Source organism: Hipposideros armiger, unplaced genomic scaffold (genome assembly GCF_001890085.2).
Source record: "Hipposideros armiger isolate ML-2016 unplaced genomic scaffold, ASM189008v1 scaffold_37, whole genome shotgun sequence".
Classification (NCBI taxonomy): Eukaryota; Metazoa; Chordata; class Mammalia; order Chiroptera; family Hipposideridae; genus Hipposideros; species Hipposideros armiger.
The window spans coordinates 2,760,993-2,778,272 of record NW_017731387.1 but is presented as its reverse complement, the minus strand read 5'-3'; the positions used below and the strand labels follow the sequence as shown (position 1 = coordinate 2,778,272).

General features: G+C 39.1%; 1 protein-coding gene across 5 annotated transcripts in view; it reads right to left on the bottom strand.

Annotated features, from left to right (window-relative positions):
• NEK7 (NIMA related kinase 7) overlaps positions 1–17,280 on the bottom strand; it is a 106,954-nt gene that overhangs the window by 20,133 nt on the left and 69,541 nt on the right. For all 5 annotated transcript variants that reach the window (XM_019638126.1, XM_019638125.1, XM_019638124.1 and 2 more), the window contains 2 exons: positions 12,478–12,586; positions 11,458–11,565 (listed from right to left, as the gene is read on the bottom strand). In XM_019638126.1, coding sequence (XP_019493671.1) covers positions 11,458–11,565; positions 12,478–12,586 — 217 coding nt within the window. The remainder of the gene's footprint in view (positions 1–11,457; positions 11,566–12,477; positions 12,587–17,280) is intronic.

The following is a 17,280-nucleotide window of genomic DNA, read 5'->3' as shown; positions in this document are numbered from 1 at the left end:
TACTAATAACGTGTAGTCCTGGTCAGAATGGACGGAGGCAAGTATTTATGAAGGTGAAGGAGAAAAGGGAACGAATATGCAAACAGGACTAAAGAAATTTAAATAAAATACAAACGCTTCGGGTACAAAATAAAAGAGACAAACTTTAAGAAAAAAGTTACTGAATGGCAGCCTTTACTCTGAAGACAAACCAGTGAATTTGACGATTTCTGTCGGGGTCAGAAAAGGGAGGAAACTTTGAGAAACAGCTGGGTTTAAGGACCTGGTCTTGTTACTGGGTAAAGTAAACAAGGCTATCTGGCTTTGGGGGTTCCGCCCGTTCACCTGTGTGTGTGCGTGGCTGACATGGATTATTGGAAATATTTACACACCACCTGCACCCCGGGAAGGACGGCAGGTACACGGCGCTTCACCGGGCAGAGCGCAGGCGGCTGGCTCGGGCACCTGAGCAAGTGGCCGGCAGTGAGGGGTGAGCAGAGAGCCTTCTGGAACCCACAGGGGCGCCCGGAGCGCCGAGGCTCCCAGGGTCCGAGCTGACCAACAGCAAAGGTGATTTTAACCAGTAGCCCTGGGAGAGCTGCGGCACATTAGGGGTTTGCTACGAGTGTGAAAGGCTGATGACTGGGAAAAAGAAGAACAAATGCTAGCATTTTGCAGGGACTAGCCCCAGCACAACACCTTCACTGCACGCACACGGAACTCACGGAGACAACGAGGACCACGAGGATGTCCACGAAACTAAACCGAAAATGCAAGTAGAAAAATGGATGTACGCAAAGCCTCTGCCCGTGGGCTGCTGGGGGTCACTGGCGCTGCTGCTGGAAGCCCAGGCGCCGATTCTGGTCGTTTTGCAAGCAACACGCTCCTTTCTACTGAACACTCAATGGTTACCTGCATCTCAATCTAAAGTGCAAATCTAAGGGTGGCACTGACCGCTTCGATGACACATTTCCGAAAGCGTCATTAGATAAGAAGAGGAGAAAGTCTGTCCCCTGCACGACCATTATTCGTCAGGTAGATTCATCATCAGCTGCTGAGCACAGGCAGGCGAGGGCGGCCCCACCACCTCCATCTGACACGCTCCCTCCGGGGCCTCCGCCTCCGACGCCGGCTGGGGGCTGAGACCCGCCACTCGTCCCCACCTCCACCTGGCGGAGCGGCCGGAGAGCCCGAACACTCAGGAACACCCGGAAGGCATTTAAATGCAGTGATGCGTTCCCACATTTCCAACGTAATGAATGTAGTATATTTATTTGCTAAAGACCTTTTTTTAAATCCATGACCACTGTGCCTATTAATTACTATGGCCTCCAGAACGTTGGGACCTCTTTTCACAGCTGTACAAGAAAACGGCGAGTGGCAGAGTGATGCGATCAGACATTAAAACGACCACGCGATTGCTATGGACTGGGGAGCGTGGACAGCGCGGGACGCAGGACTCCACTACCACTGATTTATGAGCATTTATGGCTGTAGGTAAAATGGAATGGATTTCATTATAGCAGAGACTTGTGTCATTTTAACCTCCTGACATGAGTAAAAGTAAGAAATGGAGGATAACATTATAGAAACGCAGAAAGGCTCATATTAGAGGAAAACTACTAACTACTGAAAATTCTAAAGACAGTCTTCAAATATCAAAAAATTTCATTGAATTAGTTGGTTTATTCTAGCTACATGAGAAAAGTTTTACAAGTTACATACAGAATTTTCTCAACATTTTAGCTTAAAATTTAGCCCTGCAATTTCTGCAAACATTTGAATGAGAAAAAACCAGAACCACTGAAGCTCTGTTTATGTGGTTAGATTTGGGTTGCTATTTTTATGTTCGTTGGTTTTTTAAACAAGAGAGGCGGGGCAAAAAATCAGTCCAAGGTCAGAAATCTGTTCACGTTTCAGCTTTGCCACTGACTAACCTCGACTTCTCTTTTTATTCCCTTTCCTCATCTTTAAGAAGCAGGGATGAGAAAGAGGAGATGGTTTCTGAAATCCCTTTTGCTCTAATATTCTACAGCATTCATAAAAACCCTACAAAAATCCAAATGCAAAGTGGAATGGAAAAAGTATTATATTCCTTTTTTAAACTATGTCCTAGGACAGTTGAATGATGTTTGTTAAGTCAGAGTAGAAATAAGGAAATGCAGTTTAGAAATCTTGCTTCTTTCTCTTGAATCAGAGCAAACTGAAGAAAAGAAAGCTTTCAACACTCCTTGTTGGGAAAATTAAAAGGACACGAGTCATCTTATACTTTGCTTTGATTAAAAAAGACACACTAAATTCAGGGATAGGGATGAATTCTCATCCTTTCCTTCAAATTCAAGTCAGCCTGGAAATTACCAGCAGACTTAACTGAGAAAGGCTATACTTACTTAATTGAAGAAATATTATCTGGGGTCAATACAGAATGGCTGAGTGGTAGATCAATATTTCTTCTACAAAAGGCATTTATGAAATAGGATTTCTCATTTTTTAAATGTACCTGGTAATATTTAAGAGCTTTAATTAATGCCAAGGGGGGAAAAACCCAGAAACCTCTGTTGTTACTGGTGCTGTGCTCCAGGCACTGTGTTAGATGCATGCATGTATCGCCTTGCTGAGCTTCTAACAAATGTTTATCAGGCCTCTACTTGACGGTACTACACTGTTCTAGATGCTGGGGGCCAGAAGTGAACAGGATGCATCCTTGACCTCATGGGTTCATGGGCTGGTGACACGGGAAATATTATGAGGTGGCTTCATGAGATGTCACGACTATTATCGTTTCTTACAGAGGAAGCATTGGGAAGTCAGGTGATTTGTAATGACTATAAAATGGTAAAGTGTGGACCTGGAATTCACACCAGGTAGCTCTGTCCCTTGCACTGAAACAGGTATTTTATTAAAACTGACCACTGTAACATGTGACTGGAAAAAACCTGTATATTTCCAAATTAAGCGACAGAGAAATCTCCTATCAGCTCGAGCATGAAAAGCCAGGAATTGGGGCCCAGTTTCAATGGGGTTCGATGGGCCACCCGTGAAAATTAGGCTGCCCTGCAGCTGCTCCGACTGTTTTTAATAAATACTTGTTGTGCTGGCGGAGAGGTTAAATGGGCACAGTTTAAAACCAGATAATAGCTTCTTCCCAGAGCAACTGTTTAAGTCAAGAAACAGGCTGGCAGTTAAAAATAAATGGGTGCAAGACCCTCCAGCATAGCTTGAACAGATGCTCCCTTTGCAGCTCCGAGCCACGCTGACCACCGAGGGAAGAGCCAGAGAGGCGCTGGGGAAGGCGTGGGGAAGAGGGCATGTGGCCACAGGTGGCGCTTGGCACCCAAAATGAAACTGTTTTAATGCCTGCTTCGAGAACACTAATTTTCCAAGTTGAAATCAGAGGCTATATCGCACTTGGAAATAGTGTGGGGAACATGAATTGTACACTCAGGAGACTCCAGTGTGAAAATTCTGATACTGGTTTGAATGACGGCCATGCATTTACTCTGCTGGCAGCATCAAAAATCGGAGAAGCCTTTGTCTCACTGTGAAAGGTGGGGGGAGTTAAGCCTTCAGCAACCACCACAGAACCCCACCACCAGCAGCAGGGAGTGTCAAGGAGTTGTTTAGCACACAGATCAGATTAGAGCATTCTAGTTAACTTTAAAAAAAACTCAGTTCTATGTTCAGCACGTACAAACACATACAATAACCAAATTCACAAGTGCGCATGCAAAGAGAAAGTACTCTGTCTTTCCTCTTCGGGGGGCACTAGGAAAGCAAGTCAGACGCCGCACTGGAGCAGTATTCATCTAGCTGCTCTCATTTGTTTCAATTTTTTTCCCTTTCGCTAGAGCAATCAGCCAACAGGAAATACTTCATCACATACAACAAATGCAACTTTGGTGCAAACAGGTTTGCTGTAATAGCAGGTTTATTTACACCTTTGGAGTATACAGTGTGGTAAGATTTTATTGCAGATTAATTTTTCTAATTAAGTTTTGTAAAAATCACTTTTTTAAAATCTCTTCCTATATTCTAAGCTATGAAGGAGTAAGCCACTCAGAAGCGGAACTGGTACTAAGAAGAGAAGCTTCTTGAAAATTAAATAAACTTTTTTTATTAAAAAAATAGAACTGCTAACTAGCAGTAATGACAGAAAACAACTTGTTTACAAAATCTATATTATGCCAAGTGTAATATTGAAAAATAAATGTATTTCACAATGCAATGAAGGAATCCATCCAATGACAGGATATAACAGTTGTAAGTATGTGTGTACCCAACACAGGAGGCCCTAAATATAGACAGTAAATATTAAAAAAATAAAAGTGGCAACAGACAGCAGTACAACAATAGTAAGGGACTTTAACACCCCCCTTACATCAATGGATAGATCATTCAGACAGAATATCAGCAAGGAAACAGTAGCGTTAAACAACACAAAGACCTGATGGACTTCACTGATATATACGGAACATTCCACCCCAAAGCATCAGAATACACATTCTTTTCAAGTGCACGTGAAACATTCTCCAGGATAGACCACATGGTGGGATACAAAACAATTCTCAATAAGTTTAAAAAGACTGAAATCACATCAAGCATCTTTGCCAACCATAATGGTATGAAACTAGAAATCAATTACGAGAAGAAAATTGGAAACAATACAAGCACGTGGAGATGAAGCAATATGCTATTAAACAACCAACGGGTCAATGCAGATACCAAAGAAGAAATAAAGTATACCTGGAGGCAAATGAAAATGAAACACAAAGGAGAAGGGGAAGGGACAAGACAATGAAAATTGGTAACTACAATATGGCCTCAGGGATAGAAAAGACAGTTTGGGGAATATAATCAATAATGTTGTAAATATTTTTTAGGGGGCCAGATGGACTCATGTCTTGTTAGGGAGGCCACTTCATGGACGGTGTAGTGGCCTGACCACTGCACTGTACATCTGAAGTTGCTGGTGAATAATAGTATATGTCAACTATAATTTAATACATATATAGTCATAGGATGTGGAGTATAGTATGGGAGAGGAGTCAATGGAATTGTAATAGATATGTATAATATCGGGGGTGGGAGAGTGGTTGGATTGGGAGAGGGGGTTGTCACTTTGTGAGGGATGTAAAGGATAACTATTGCATTGTTTTGTACACCTGAAACTAATAAGAAAAAGAAAAGGAAAAAGAAAATGAAACACAACCTTGCAAAATCTTTGGGACGCAGCAAAAGCAGTTCTAAAAGGTAAGTTATAGCCATACAGGTCTACCTCAAGAAACGAGAAAAATCTCAAATAAGAAATCTAAAGAAACTAGACAAAAAAAAGAACAAACAAGGCCCAAAGTAGGTAGAAGATAGGCAATTCTAAAGATCAGAGCAGAAATAAGTGAAACAGAGACACAAAAACAGACAAGGTCAAAGAAACTAAGAGCTGGTTCTTAAAAAAGAAAAACAAAATCGATAAACCCTTAGCCAGACTTGTCAAGAAAAAAAGAGGGCCCGAACAAATTAAATCAGAAATGAAAGAGGAGAAATTATAGCCGATACCACAGGAATACAAAGGATTACTGTGAATAACTATACTCCAACAAAGTGGACAATCTATTATAGAAGAAATGGATAAATTCCTAACAATATAAAATCTTCTAAGACTGAGTCATGAAGAACTAGAAAATCTGAATAGACTGATTACGAGTGATGAAAGTGAATCGGTAATCAAAAAAAACGATCAACAAATAACAGATCAGGTCCAGATAGCTTCAGGTGAATTCTACTGAACTGTACAGAGTTAATAACTGTCCTCAAGTTATTCCAGAAAATTAGATAAATGCACACTACCAAACTCATTCTATGAGGCCAGCATTACCCTGATACCAAAACCAGACAAAGACACTTAAAAAAATAATAATAATATACAGGCCACGCTCCCTGAAGAACATAGATGCAAAACTCCTCAACAAAATATCAGCAAATCAAATTGTAAAATACATTAAAAAATCATAACCATGACTCAATGAGATTTATTCCAGGGTTGCAAGGATGTTTTAACATCTGCAAATCAATCAACTTGATACATTACATTAACAAAGGATAAAAATCATGTAATCATCTCAATAGATGTAAAAAAAGCACTTGACAAAACTCAACACCATTGATGACAAAAACTCTCAACAAAGCGGGTATAAAGGAAACATACCTCAACATAGTAAAGCCCATATATGACAAACCCACAGCTAATATCATACTCAATGGTGAAAAGCTCACAGCTTTTCCTCTAAGATCAGGAAGAAGAGAAGGATGCCCACCACTTTTTACTCACAGTATTAGAAGTCCTAGTCACAGCAATCAGAAAAGAAAAAATGCATAAAAGACATCCAAATTGGAAAGGAGGAGTAAAGCTGTTGCTTATTGCAGGTGACATGATACTAGATAGAGAAAACTGCAGACTCCACCAAAAACTTACTAGAACTAATATATGAACCCATTAAATTTGCAGGATACAAAATTAATATACAGAACTTTATTGTATTTCTATACACTAATAATAATAACTAAATACCAGGAAGAAAAATTAAGAAAGCAATCCCATTTCCAACTGCATCCAAAAGATTAAAATTCCTAGGAATAAATATAAGCAAGGAAGTGAAAGACCTATATATACTCTGAAAATTATAAGACACTGATGAAAAAAACTGAAGCCAACACAAATAAATGGGAGGCTACCCTGTGCTCATGGATAATAAGAATTACTATTATCAGAATGACTATACTACCCAAAGCAATCTACAGATTCAGTGCAATCCCTATCAAAATACCAATGGCAATTTCACAGAACTGCAACAATCCTAAAACTTGTATGGAACCACAAAAAACCCTGACTAACCTAAGTGATCTTGAGAAAGAAGAACAAAGCTGGAGGCACCACACTCCCTGATTCAAACTACAGAAAGTCCGCACTTAATGCTGTCAGCAGATTCTGCAACTTTAAGCAAAACACATAACAAAACCAATTTCCCACAGGCTGATTGATACAAACAAGAGTTGAGTTCCTAAGGCATTTCATCAATGTTATAACGAAATGATATTATTCAAGGACCTGCTGTATATTACAAAACCACAGTATGGCACTGGCACAAAAATAGGCCTATACTCCGATGGAACAGAATAGAGTCCAGCAATAACCCACGCATATGTGGTCAATTCATCTACAACAACGGAGGCAAGAATACACCACGGGGAAGACAGTCCTTTCAACCAACAGCGTTGGGGAAAACTGGACAGCTATCTGCAAAAAAATTCGTCTCGACCATGTCTTACACCATATACAAGAATAAAGTGAAAATGGATCAAAGACCTGAAACCATAAAACTCGTAGAGGAAAACATAGGCAGTAAGCTTTCTGAAATTGGTCCTAGCAATATATTTTGGATCTGTCTCCTCAGACAAGGGCAACAAAAGCAAAAATAAAGCAACGGGACTATATCGAACTGAAAAGCTTTTGCACAGGAAAGGAAATATCAACAAAATGAAAAGCTAGCCTACTGAATGGGAGAAGATACTCACAAATGATTTCCCTGATAAGGGGTTAATATCCAAAATATATAAAGAATGCATGTAACGAAATAAAAAGCGATTCTGATTAAAAAATGGGTAGAGGGCTTGAATGGACATCTCTTCAGAGAAGACATACAGATGGCCAACAAGCACATGAAAAGATGCTCAACATCACTGATCATCAGGGAACTGCTGATCAAAACCACAAGGAAATACCACCTCACACCTCTCAGGATGGCTGTCATCAAAAAGACCAAAAAAAAAGTGTTGGCGAGGCTGTGGAGAGAAAGAAACCCTTGTGCCCCATTGGTGAGAATGCTGGTGCAGCCAGTGAACCAGCCTCGGAAGCCACAAGCCCACGCGCTTACCCCTCTGCTTCCATTTCCGCGATTCCGGAACAGGAACAGCTCCTATTCACACCCCCATGTATCTCCAAGCAACGTGGGAAGCTGAATGATTTGCAAACTGAACAGAACGACCACGCATGTTGTTGCCCAGCTCAGCAGCACAGGGAGCACAGGAAATGACTAACTGAGGTCTGACGACTGAACTGACCCAACAGCAAGTCAGGAGCATGTGGGAATCTGGGGATCTGTCTTGAAGTAAAAGAAACAGCATGGAAGTACTGTAAACACGGAGCAATGCTTTCCAGACTGCAGGTCGGAACCCATCACTAAGTTGTGAAATCAATTTAGCGGGCTGCAACTAGCGCTGTTTTGGGTAAAATGAAATAAAAGAGAGCAGGCAGTACCAGGAGGCGCTGCAAACGCGGCAGCAGACACAGCTGCGTGAAGCGTGGTTCAGTTACAGGCTGGTGCCCACAGGGTCACGATGTTGGGGTCACTGCCAAGAACTGTAATAGCCGCTGATCTAGACCATCAGGAGCCTTGATTCAAGAGAGAGCTGTGTTCTTACCACAGAAGTCAGACATACAGACACACACACAACACATTTTCTAACATCTGGTACATCTGTAAGGTTGACAAACAATATGAAAGATAACAGGGCAGAATCCACTGGGACGTGTACAATCCTACAGTTAGTCTGCTGGCCATACCCCACTGCAAAAGCACAATGAAGATCTGACTTCACATAACAAATCCGTGTACAAAGAGGGGAAGGGGAATAAAAACCAAAGAACCGTCTAGATGAGAGATGACAGGCCGTGATAAGCCTTCTGTTCTATGGACTCATGAGCTCACGTGGGATGCGCTCTGCTCAGTGCTGGGTGGCACCTACCAAGAGGCATTCTGGGGGCAAAAGAAGCCAGTAACCAGGACAGAGACTGTGAAAGCAGCAGAGAGCACTGGGCGTGGTCACCCCGAAGACCACAGGGTTCAAGGCTGCCGCTTCCATTCACATCAGACCACATCGCTGTCCTGACTACAACCTTGCAGAAGCTCCCGCTGCACTGGAATAAAACGTCTGGCGGAAGCCCCTGATTCCCCCTCGGCCTGCATCCGCCCTTTGCATGAACTGCTCTGAAGTGGGCTGGAGCCCCAGTTCCCAGTCCGCGTACTGCGGACTCGTGTGCATCCATCTAATCTCAGTGCCAGCACCAACTCCTCACAGAGGCCTTGTCTGCCACACCCTCTCTAAAATACTGCCCCGAGAGTCACTCTGTCATGTGGCTAACAAGTCACCTCATTTCTGTTTTGCGTTGTTGTTTGTTCTTTGAATCACCTATTTCCTCCCACCACCAGGTAAGACCCATGAAGACCAGGGCTTATCTTGTTCAGGCTACCTTCCTGGTACCTGCAGAAAAAAACGTACCAAAACTCTTCACTGTCACCATCTCATTAATTTAAGCAACGTAACATTCACACAGGGGATCAGTGTTCAGAACACTTTTACACGCACTGCGTTTAAAGATACACGTGTGTGCGTGAGCACGGGGGTGTGTGGTTGTAAGCTAGCATTTCTCAGTAAATCAATACAGAATGCTGTTAAGATACTGCATTCGGGTGGGTAGCAAAGTGAAAACACGTTCTCTTCACTAGTGATTAATGTAAAGACTGGTCTAGACAGCCTAAGGTTTTCTTCACAAAAACCCTCCACCATTTGCGTTGTAAGAGTTGTAACTTCCAAATAAAACTTTATTAAAGTGCTATGCAAATTTGTGCATTTCTTGTGGAATTTCATGTCAAATTTTATTATTCAGGAAAAAAAAAATGCAATACTCTAGAAAAATAAATGTAGGATTACAAAGAAAAAACTAGGGCCAGCCAAGTAGTGCGTTGGTTAAGAACCGGCTTGGGATGCCAGAGGGCCCCGGTTCGGATCCCACATATGAGGGCCAGTGACACTGCCCTCCACAGCTAAGATGCTAAACAACAGCTCAACCTGGAGCTGGGCTGCCGTGGGTCGCCGGCAACAGCGTAGGCTGCAGCCCTTGTGGCAGTGGGTTGCCATGGGCTACCGTGAGTAGTCAGCAGCCAGTGTGAGTGGCCGTCCAGAGGCCGGTGACTGATCTGCTTCGCCCGGGAAGAGCACAATGATGGTGTCAACTTGGGCCAGGGAAGCAACGTCCTCCACAACTAGACTGAAGAACAAAAGGACAGCAACTTGTCTGTTCCCCTTCCCCCAATTTCCCAGCACTGTCCCAATTCCCCAATAAAAAAAAAAAATCTTTAAAAAGAAAAAAACCAGTATTGTTGTATCCTAAGCTCCTATGCAGTGTTTGGAACACAGTAACATTCAATTTAAACAAACAAGCAAAAACTAGTATTATTCAGCATCAGTTGAAATTTTGTTTTCTTGATGTACTTGACAAAATTGAAACTGTGAAAAGGGAATGTATTATCTTTCCATCACTCCTTAAACTAGAATCCAATATTCTGTCATTCAGCAAATATTGACTGGGTGCCTATTTAAGTGCCACAGACTGTTCTGGACATAGAAAATTAAAAGACAGGTTCAAGACCACACAGAACCTTAGAAACACAGCCAGAAAAATTTTTAAAAGGCAAGTCAACTAATTCAGATGCTGGTTTTACTAGTTGGGTATTTAGTGTAACTCACTTATTCCGCATCCAGCCATTTAAGAGTATTTTATTTCACATTTTAAAACAATTTTATCTAAAAAATGTCAATAGTTTTCAATGAAATTATGACACCAAAGATAGGGCACCATTAAGTTAAAGGCAACTTATTTTTATTTTAATTCTTAGTTTATTCTAGATTCACTATTTCTGTCTAAGTCTTAACATTTCTAAGGAGAAAATACGATTTGAAGAGTTTTATGAGAAGCTCTATCACGCCCTTTATGCTATTCAATTTAAAAATTATTTCTTCTTAGTAATTTATATTGTTTTTAAACTAGTATTACAACATTAATGTAATGTTGTAATAGCTACATTCAGTTCTGTTCTATTTTAGGTATAAAAGACACTGGTATATTATTAGCTCTAGAATACATCAACTATAGACATCTCCTACTTTATAATTTAGGGAAGTCTTTTCCTCATTAGCTACAGATCTTTAGGTTTCCCCCTCTGCAGTGTCACACCTGAAATTTTAATGAACACTTACAAACTGTATACTATAGTATTTTTAAATGGTCAAGTGAATTCCTCTTCCTAAATATGGTTTATTCATCGTATTATCCTAATATTATTAAACGTAAGATAAAAGGGGGATTCCATGGCAATAGTTAAAACTGCATTTGTTCATTAACATTTTCTTTTACCAAGTGCCTGCCTGAGGTCAAATGAACAGAAGTCCCCAAGTGTCGTGTGAAGGGACACGTGACCCCAAATAGAGAGATGTAATGTCTGCTCAGGATGTGGTGACTTTTCACAAACAGTTTTATTTTATTTAGTATATAAGCACTAGCATATGATCGGTACATCCTTTGCGTTTTTAACCCTGGTGGAGGGGCGGGGAGATAACCCAGTGAACTTTCATTTCATCTCTTACCTAGAGAATGTGCAGCTGTGGTTTTGGAGCTGAAGAACCGGCCGAGTCCAAGGTCTCCAAGCTTGACCACCCCAGTGGCTGTAATGAACACATTAGCGGGTTTTATATCTGTGAATAAATGAAGGCATCAGGTGAAAGAGGCTGTCAGTGCAGGTGTTTCAAGGGATTAAAAATCACTTCTCATGGCAGAATTTCAAATGTATCTTAAAAATAAAGGTTAGTTTGAATTTCGAACCAATTACTTTGAGTAATTTTTACATATCCTAATATTTCTATATTCTCAGTCCTCTGATAAACAATCATCAAAGCAGCATAATAAAGATCACTATTAATGTTCATTTAAAATATTCTGTTTTCCATTTTCAAATAAACTCTTGTGAAATTCAAATAACGAAATAAATCTGTGCCCCATATATATCAATTTTAAATAAAATACCTTACTAAACAGTAATTTATTGATATATTTACATAAAATATAAAATCATAACTCTATATACATATAATCATTTACTTAGATGACCTTAGAAATCTTAATTGCTTAAATATTATTTTTCACGCCCCAAAATCAAGGGGTCAGTTCCTTAGTAATACAACCTTCACGTTATGTCCAACCATTTGACAGAAAATCAAGAACATACTAAGAGTTAACGCTGAAAATTAAAAACCTGAGAAGCCATAATATACACTGTTCATTTGGGGAAAACAAAAAACTAAAAACAACAAAAAAACCCCTCTTCCTTATGCATATTCAACTGCTTTCCTGCATCTACGTTTTTTTTCTTTACCAACTAAATCAGATGCTCAGAAGAGGTAAGCAGAAAAACAGCTAATTCTCACGCTTCGTCAAAGCCAAGCAGGGCTCTCCTAAAGCCTCATCACTCCAGTAACTCTGCGCTTCGGAAACAAGTGCCCTAGAAAGCACGGCAGTGCGCAGGGCTTGAAAGGAACGTGATCCTGCGGGCCTAGCAACGTGCCGCCGAGGCGACACTCGCCGACCACGGCCCCTGGGGTCGCCCTTACCTCTGTGCATGACCCGCCGAGAGTGCATGTGTTCCAAGGCGCTGCAGAGCTGGACGAAGTACTTCCAAACGGTTCTCTCAGGAATTAGCCTCTTCTGCTTCTTAAAGTGCTGTATAGGAAATTAAAAATAAGAATTATAAGAACTAAAAATACCTTAAGACTCGATTCTGACATGCAAAGAGCCCTCAGTCAGAAAACACCTACTTTTATTTCCTTATTAGCAACGAAAAAGCGTAGATGTTCCACAGTGAGACGATTCCTCAAATTTTCTCTGGCATCAGAGCTTAAATGTCTCCCTACTGCGTCTAAAGTTAGCGCGGGCCTTGTAATGCTACATCTTTGCAATGCCCAACTATTTCAAAAAAATGAACATCTATATAAAATAATTTCTAATCCTGGAAAGGAAGCTGTCAAATTTCATTTTAGGAAAAGCCAGAAAAAAAATAGCCTCGAAACCTGAAGGTAATTATATTCATTAAAAGACAATTCTCCTCCCGACAGAGGTTTCACTTTAGAATTCCTTATAAATAAATATTGAACCACCTGGATGATTTGCAATATCACTTAATTTATTAAAAGTTAAATTAAATGGATTTAAGTAAAAAGTTTTCATAGATATTTCTATTGTACATTATCAGGCAAATTGCACTGTGCTCTCAATGAATGCAACTAAACTTCACAGAAGAAAACATCACAGGAAGGTCAGGCAGAAGCTGAGCACGAATGGGGCAGCTAGGAGAGGGCCGTCGTGCAGGAAGGACAACCATTAGAACAGCTGCCACATGTCCTTTCTTCTACGCTGCATTTGCTAGAAAAGTATGCTAGCAATATACTCATTCAAGAACAAATTCTTAGTTTCATAAGATTCATTACGTAAAAATAATTTTTCAAAACTAAAAATGCAATTGGTTTCCTATTTAACAATGTTGATAACACACCAACATGAAGTATTGTAGTGAAACAAGTTTTCACAAGATTTTCTGAGAATTTTTTTAGGATATAAAGTTAGTAATAGATATTAACATTTATGTACGTGTACCATTGTGTGTATAATAGTTTAATGCATTTTATCTGGAAACTTGACAGTTTGGGAAGTTCAACTGATTTTGATTTTTTGTTACTGAATATAGAGAAACTGTACTTGAGATAATTCCAAAACAAGTGTCTATCAATGTTTACCCCTGTGACCAGTTGAGGGCAGGCTGAAATGAAAACCCGTGCAGGGAAGGCTGCTGATATCCCAGCTTCACAGTTAGCAAAAGATTATACCTACTGTCTCATGTGCACTCAATATACTGAAATCTAAATCTTTAATGAAAAGCTAATAACTTTAGGTTAATCTTTATTATAACACATACTATGGAAATGAACTTCTTAGCTATTTTAACGGCTAGTACATCAGTAGGCCAAAACAAATACCAATTAGATGACCAGGTAATTAAAAAGCAATTCAGAGTGTTAGTTACTACAATGTTAAAAAGCTCCCATATCCCGTTTCATATCAACTATGTTTAACCGCAGATTGTGACAACATCAGTTTTCATTCTGAGGGGGAAATGCTGCAAAATTCGTTCTACACAGATCATTTTCTTTCCGGCTGGAAATGAGTTCCAATAAAGCCTGTCTATGAGCTCTGTGAGATGTGGATTAGCATATCAGAAGACTGTTTGATGTCAACAGGAAGATGGGGACCAGGTTTCTTTTCATTCAAAACTAAATATACCGTATCATGTTAAGTATCAGACCGTGAAAGAAAAATTTTATGCTTTAATATAGAGTCTAAAATCATCATAATTATAATTAATTTGGCAGCTTACTCTTAAAGTGTCATTATTTTAAAAATGAATCATATCTACAGGAAAGGGCAGAATAAAAAAAAAAATTGCCCTTGAAACCCACATTCGGGAAGCTGTTATCAGACTAAGATGGTCTGATTATTTCATGATTTTATATTCTTCTTAGGGACTTTCTCTTTGAACAACAAATTTAAGAGGACGGCAATAACCTGTTATCAATATACTGCTGCCTAGACAGAACGACTTGGTGAAACGTAAGCATCCAAATTAGTAGCAGGTTTTTGAAGAATAATTTTATGAGTCTGATTTGATCATAAAATAAATCAAGGCTGTTTCATTATATCATTGGTATCTCCCAATTTTTTTTATGTGTCTGTTTAAACATACGCATCTTTCAACCATTCTTTAAGTGTAGGTTGTTTTTTGTGTTTATTTATTTTTTTTTTTAGAAAACCAATAGTTATGATGAGAAGAGCCTGTCTGTTCTGATGGTGGCACTGTTGGCTATCTCTTATAAAAAGAGGGTTAACACAAAAAGGCGATGATAATTTGAATTCATTTTATACTGGTAAAATTTATATTAGCACTACAAAGCAGTAACTTCCAAAATGCCAAAGTATTAAAAAAAAAAGCCTTTTCTTGAACTTTATTCTAATATATATGTATGTGTGAGTGTGTGTGTGTGTATCTTTTAAAAGTTAATTCTTTAGTCAAACAGCATTACTATTCAGAAATCCTATTTTTCTCTGAAAATGGGCAGCGATATATAACTAGCTCTAGATTAGAAAAAGAATCTAACGCCAACATACAGAAATAAAAAAATGTACATATATTTGTCATGTGGTAAGTTTTTAGTAAAGCAAATAATGCCACCTAATTTTTTAAGGTTAGTATCAATAAAGATTTATGTGACAAATATTATGTGATATGGTACTTTCACTGTATTTATGCTATGAAATAGAACTGTAACCTTTTTATACCCCCAAGTAAAATATTTAAAATTTAATGAAAAGGCAGAAATTAGTACTCAGGTATACCTAATCACTTGGACATAAATGATCTAAATAAGATTTTGGCAAAATAGTTGCATTTTTTTTTAATCATCAAACATCCTTCTACAAATTAAATGCCCGAGACCAAATCCAATTATACAGTTACCATTTTGGGGGCTCCACTGGATCACCTGGTTCCTGCATTCTGTTGGGTTGTTGGAAAAATCATGATGCATTTTTGCAACAAAAAACATAGAAAAAATATGTCATGACTTTTCCGACAACCCAAAAGATACCACATTTCCAGGCATAACGTACATTACTTATTTTTTAAGTTTTGCAACCTAGCATTCCTCCTCAAGAAATCTTGGGAAAAACTTCAAGTATTACACAGAATGAACTTATCCACAGAGACAGAAAAGAAAACCATATTCTTGTTTTATAAAAAAAAATTATAATCTTCATGCTGTATCAAAATATTTAAGCCCACAGTTTGGTATTGGTAACCTCTGAAGAAGAAAGTTTTAGACAAAGCATCTGGAACCATCGGGCCAGCTTCACGAAATACAACCTGTGCAGTCATGCTCGGCCCTGTTCCTAGTTTAATGCTGTGTTCTGATCATCTTAATTCTCAGTAATGTTTTTAACCAGAGACCGGCAATTAGGTAGCTGGCGCTGGGGACCATATACTAAGCATCCTGCTCTAGTGCAAACAAAACCAAGAAGCAACAAATGTGATCCTCGTATGCATGGCATTCTTGAAGAAGATTAGAAAGAACAATAATGAAATAATGAGAAATAGTCAAGTCGTAAGGGAACAAAACTACAGGCACCAGCTGTTCTCCACCTCTTCCAGGCAAGTAACAAGAGGAAGTAATTTAGAAGGAAATATCTCCTGCTGGGGAGTGTTGTCCAGTGATTCATGAGCCACTAACATACGCCATATTCGCCTTTTAATAATGGAGCTGGTTATGGGGCTTGGCAGGAACTGGTTGTGTGACCCTGAACAAGTCCCTTAATCTGAGTGGGCCTCAGTTTCCTCACTATATTCAACAGAGTTTGGGGATGATCTGTGTGGTCCCCACCATCTATAAATATAATCTATGATTCTACAACCTAAGTTACAAATGAAACAAATAATAAACGCCTGCTTGGCACATTTCCACACTTAAAAATTATATTTGATTGGTATGTCCTAGCCTTCCAATTTCCAGTGAATAAAAACAAAGCAAATACTAATAATTATACCTCAGAGATCCCCACAGGTCCAGTTAATACTATAAATGGTCTTCATAAGAGATGACAGGTAGTTTCTTTGTTATAAACTTGTAATTAGGTCAAACATTTGCCATCAGAAATGTTATGTTCCCAGACAAACATTCTCTGTAACTACAATGCATTTTTATAAGACTGTATTTTGCAGTGGTTATTTTAATGAATTACATGCACAGAGACTGGGTGATAGAAAAGGCAGGGTACTTCTGAAAGCGTAAGTGATAATCCTAGATAATTCTAATTTTTATTATATTAATCTTTCTATGGAAACATTTTTCTTTGGCGGTAGAAAGGGTTCACAGCAGACTAAGCTGCACAAACATTTGCTGGGAATTATATAAACAGAGAATAGTTACGTCTCAATTAGAGTTTTGGTATGTAATACTAATTTGTAGCATGCGAATATTTTCAGTCTTGGAACGCTGATGGGCCTGGCAGCCAGGAGACACTGAAAATACTCATCACAGGTATTTCACTTCATCTACTTTGATAAAATATTTCCCACCCAAACTCAACTAGTCTTTTTTCTTTCTTGTGTTAGAAATCGGCTAAGAGTACTCAGCTGTTTCTCAATTATAATTTTATAGAATATCAATGTAATCTATTCATCCTCCAAAGTTAAAATTGAAAAAATAATTAATGGAAGCCAAAAATATATTTCATCTTAGGGTAGAAAATGTGAAACAGGTAAAGATTCTTTCTGAGCAATTAAGCCTTGAAAAAAAGTTCCTTAAATTATT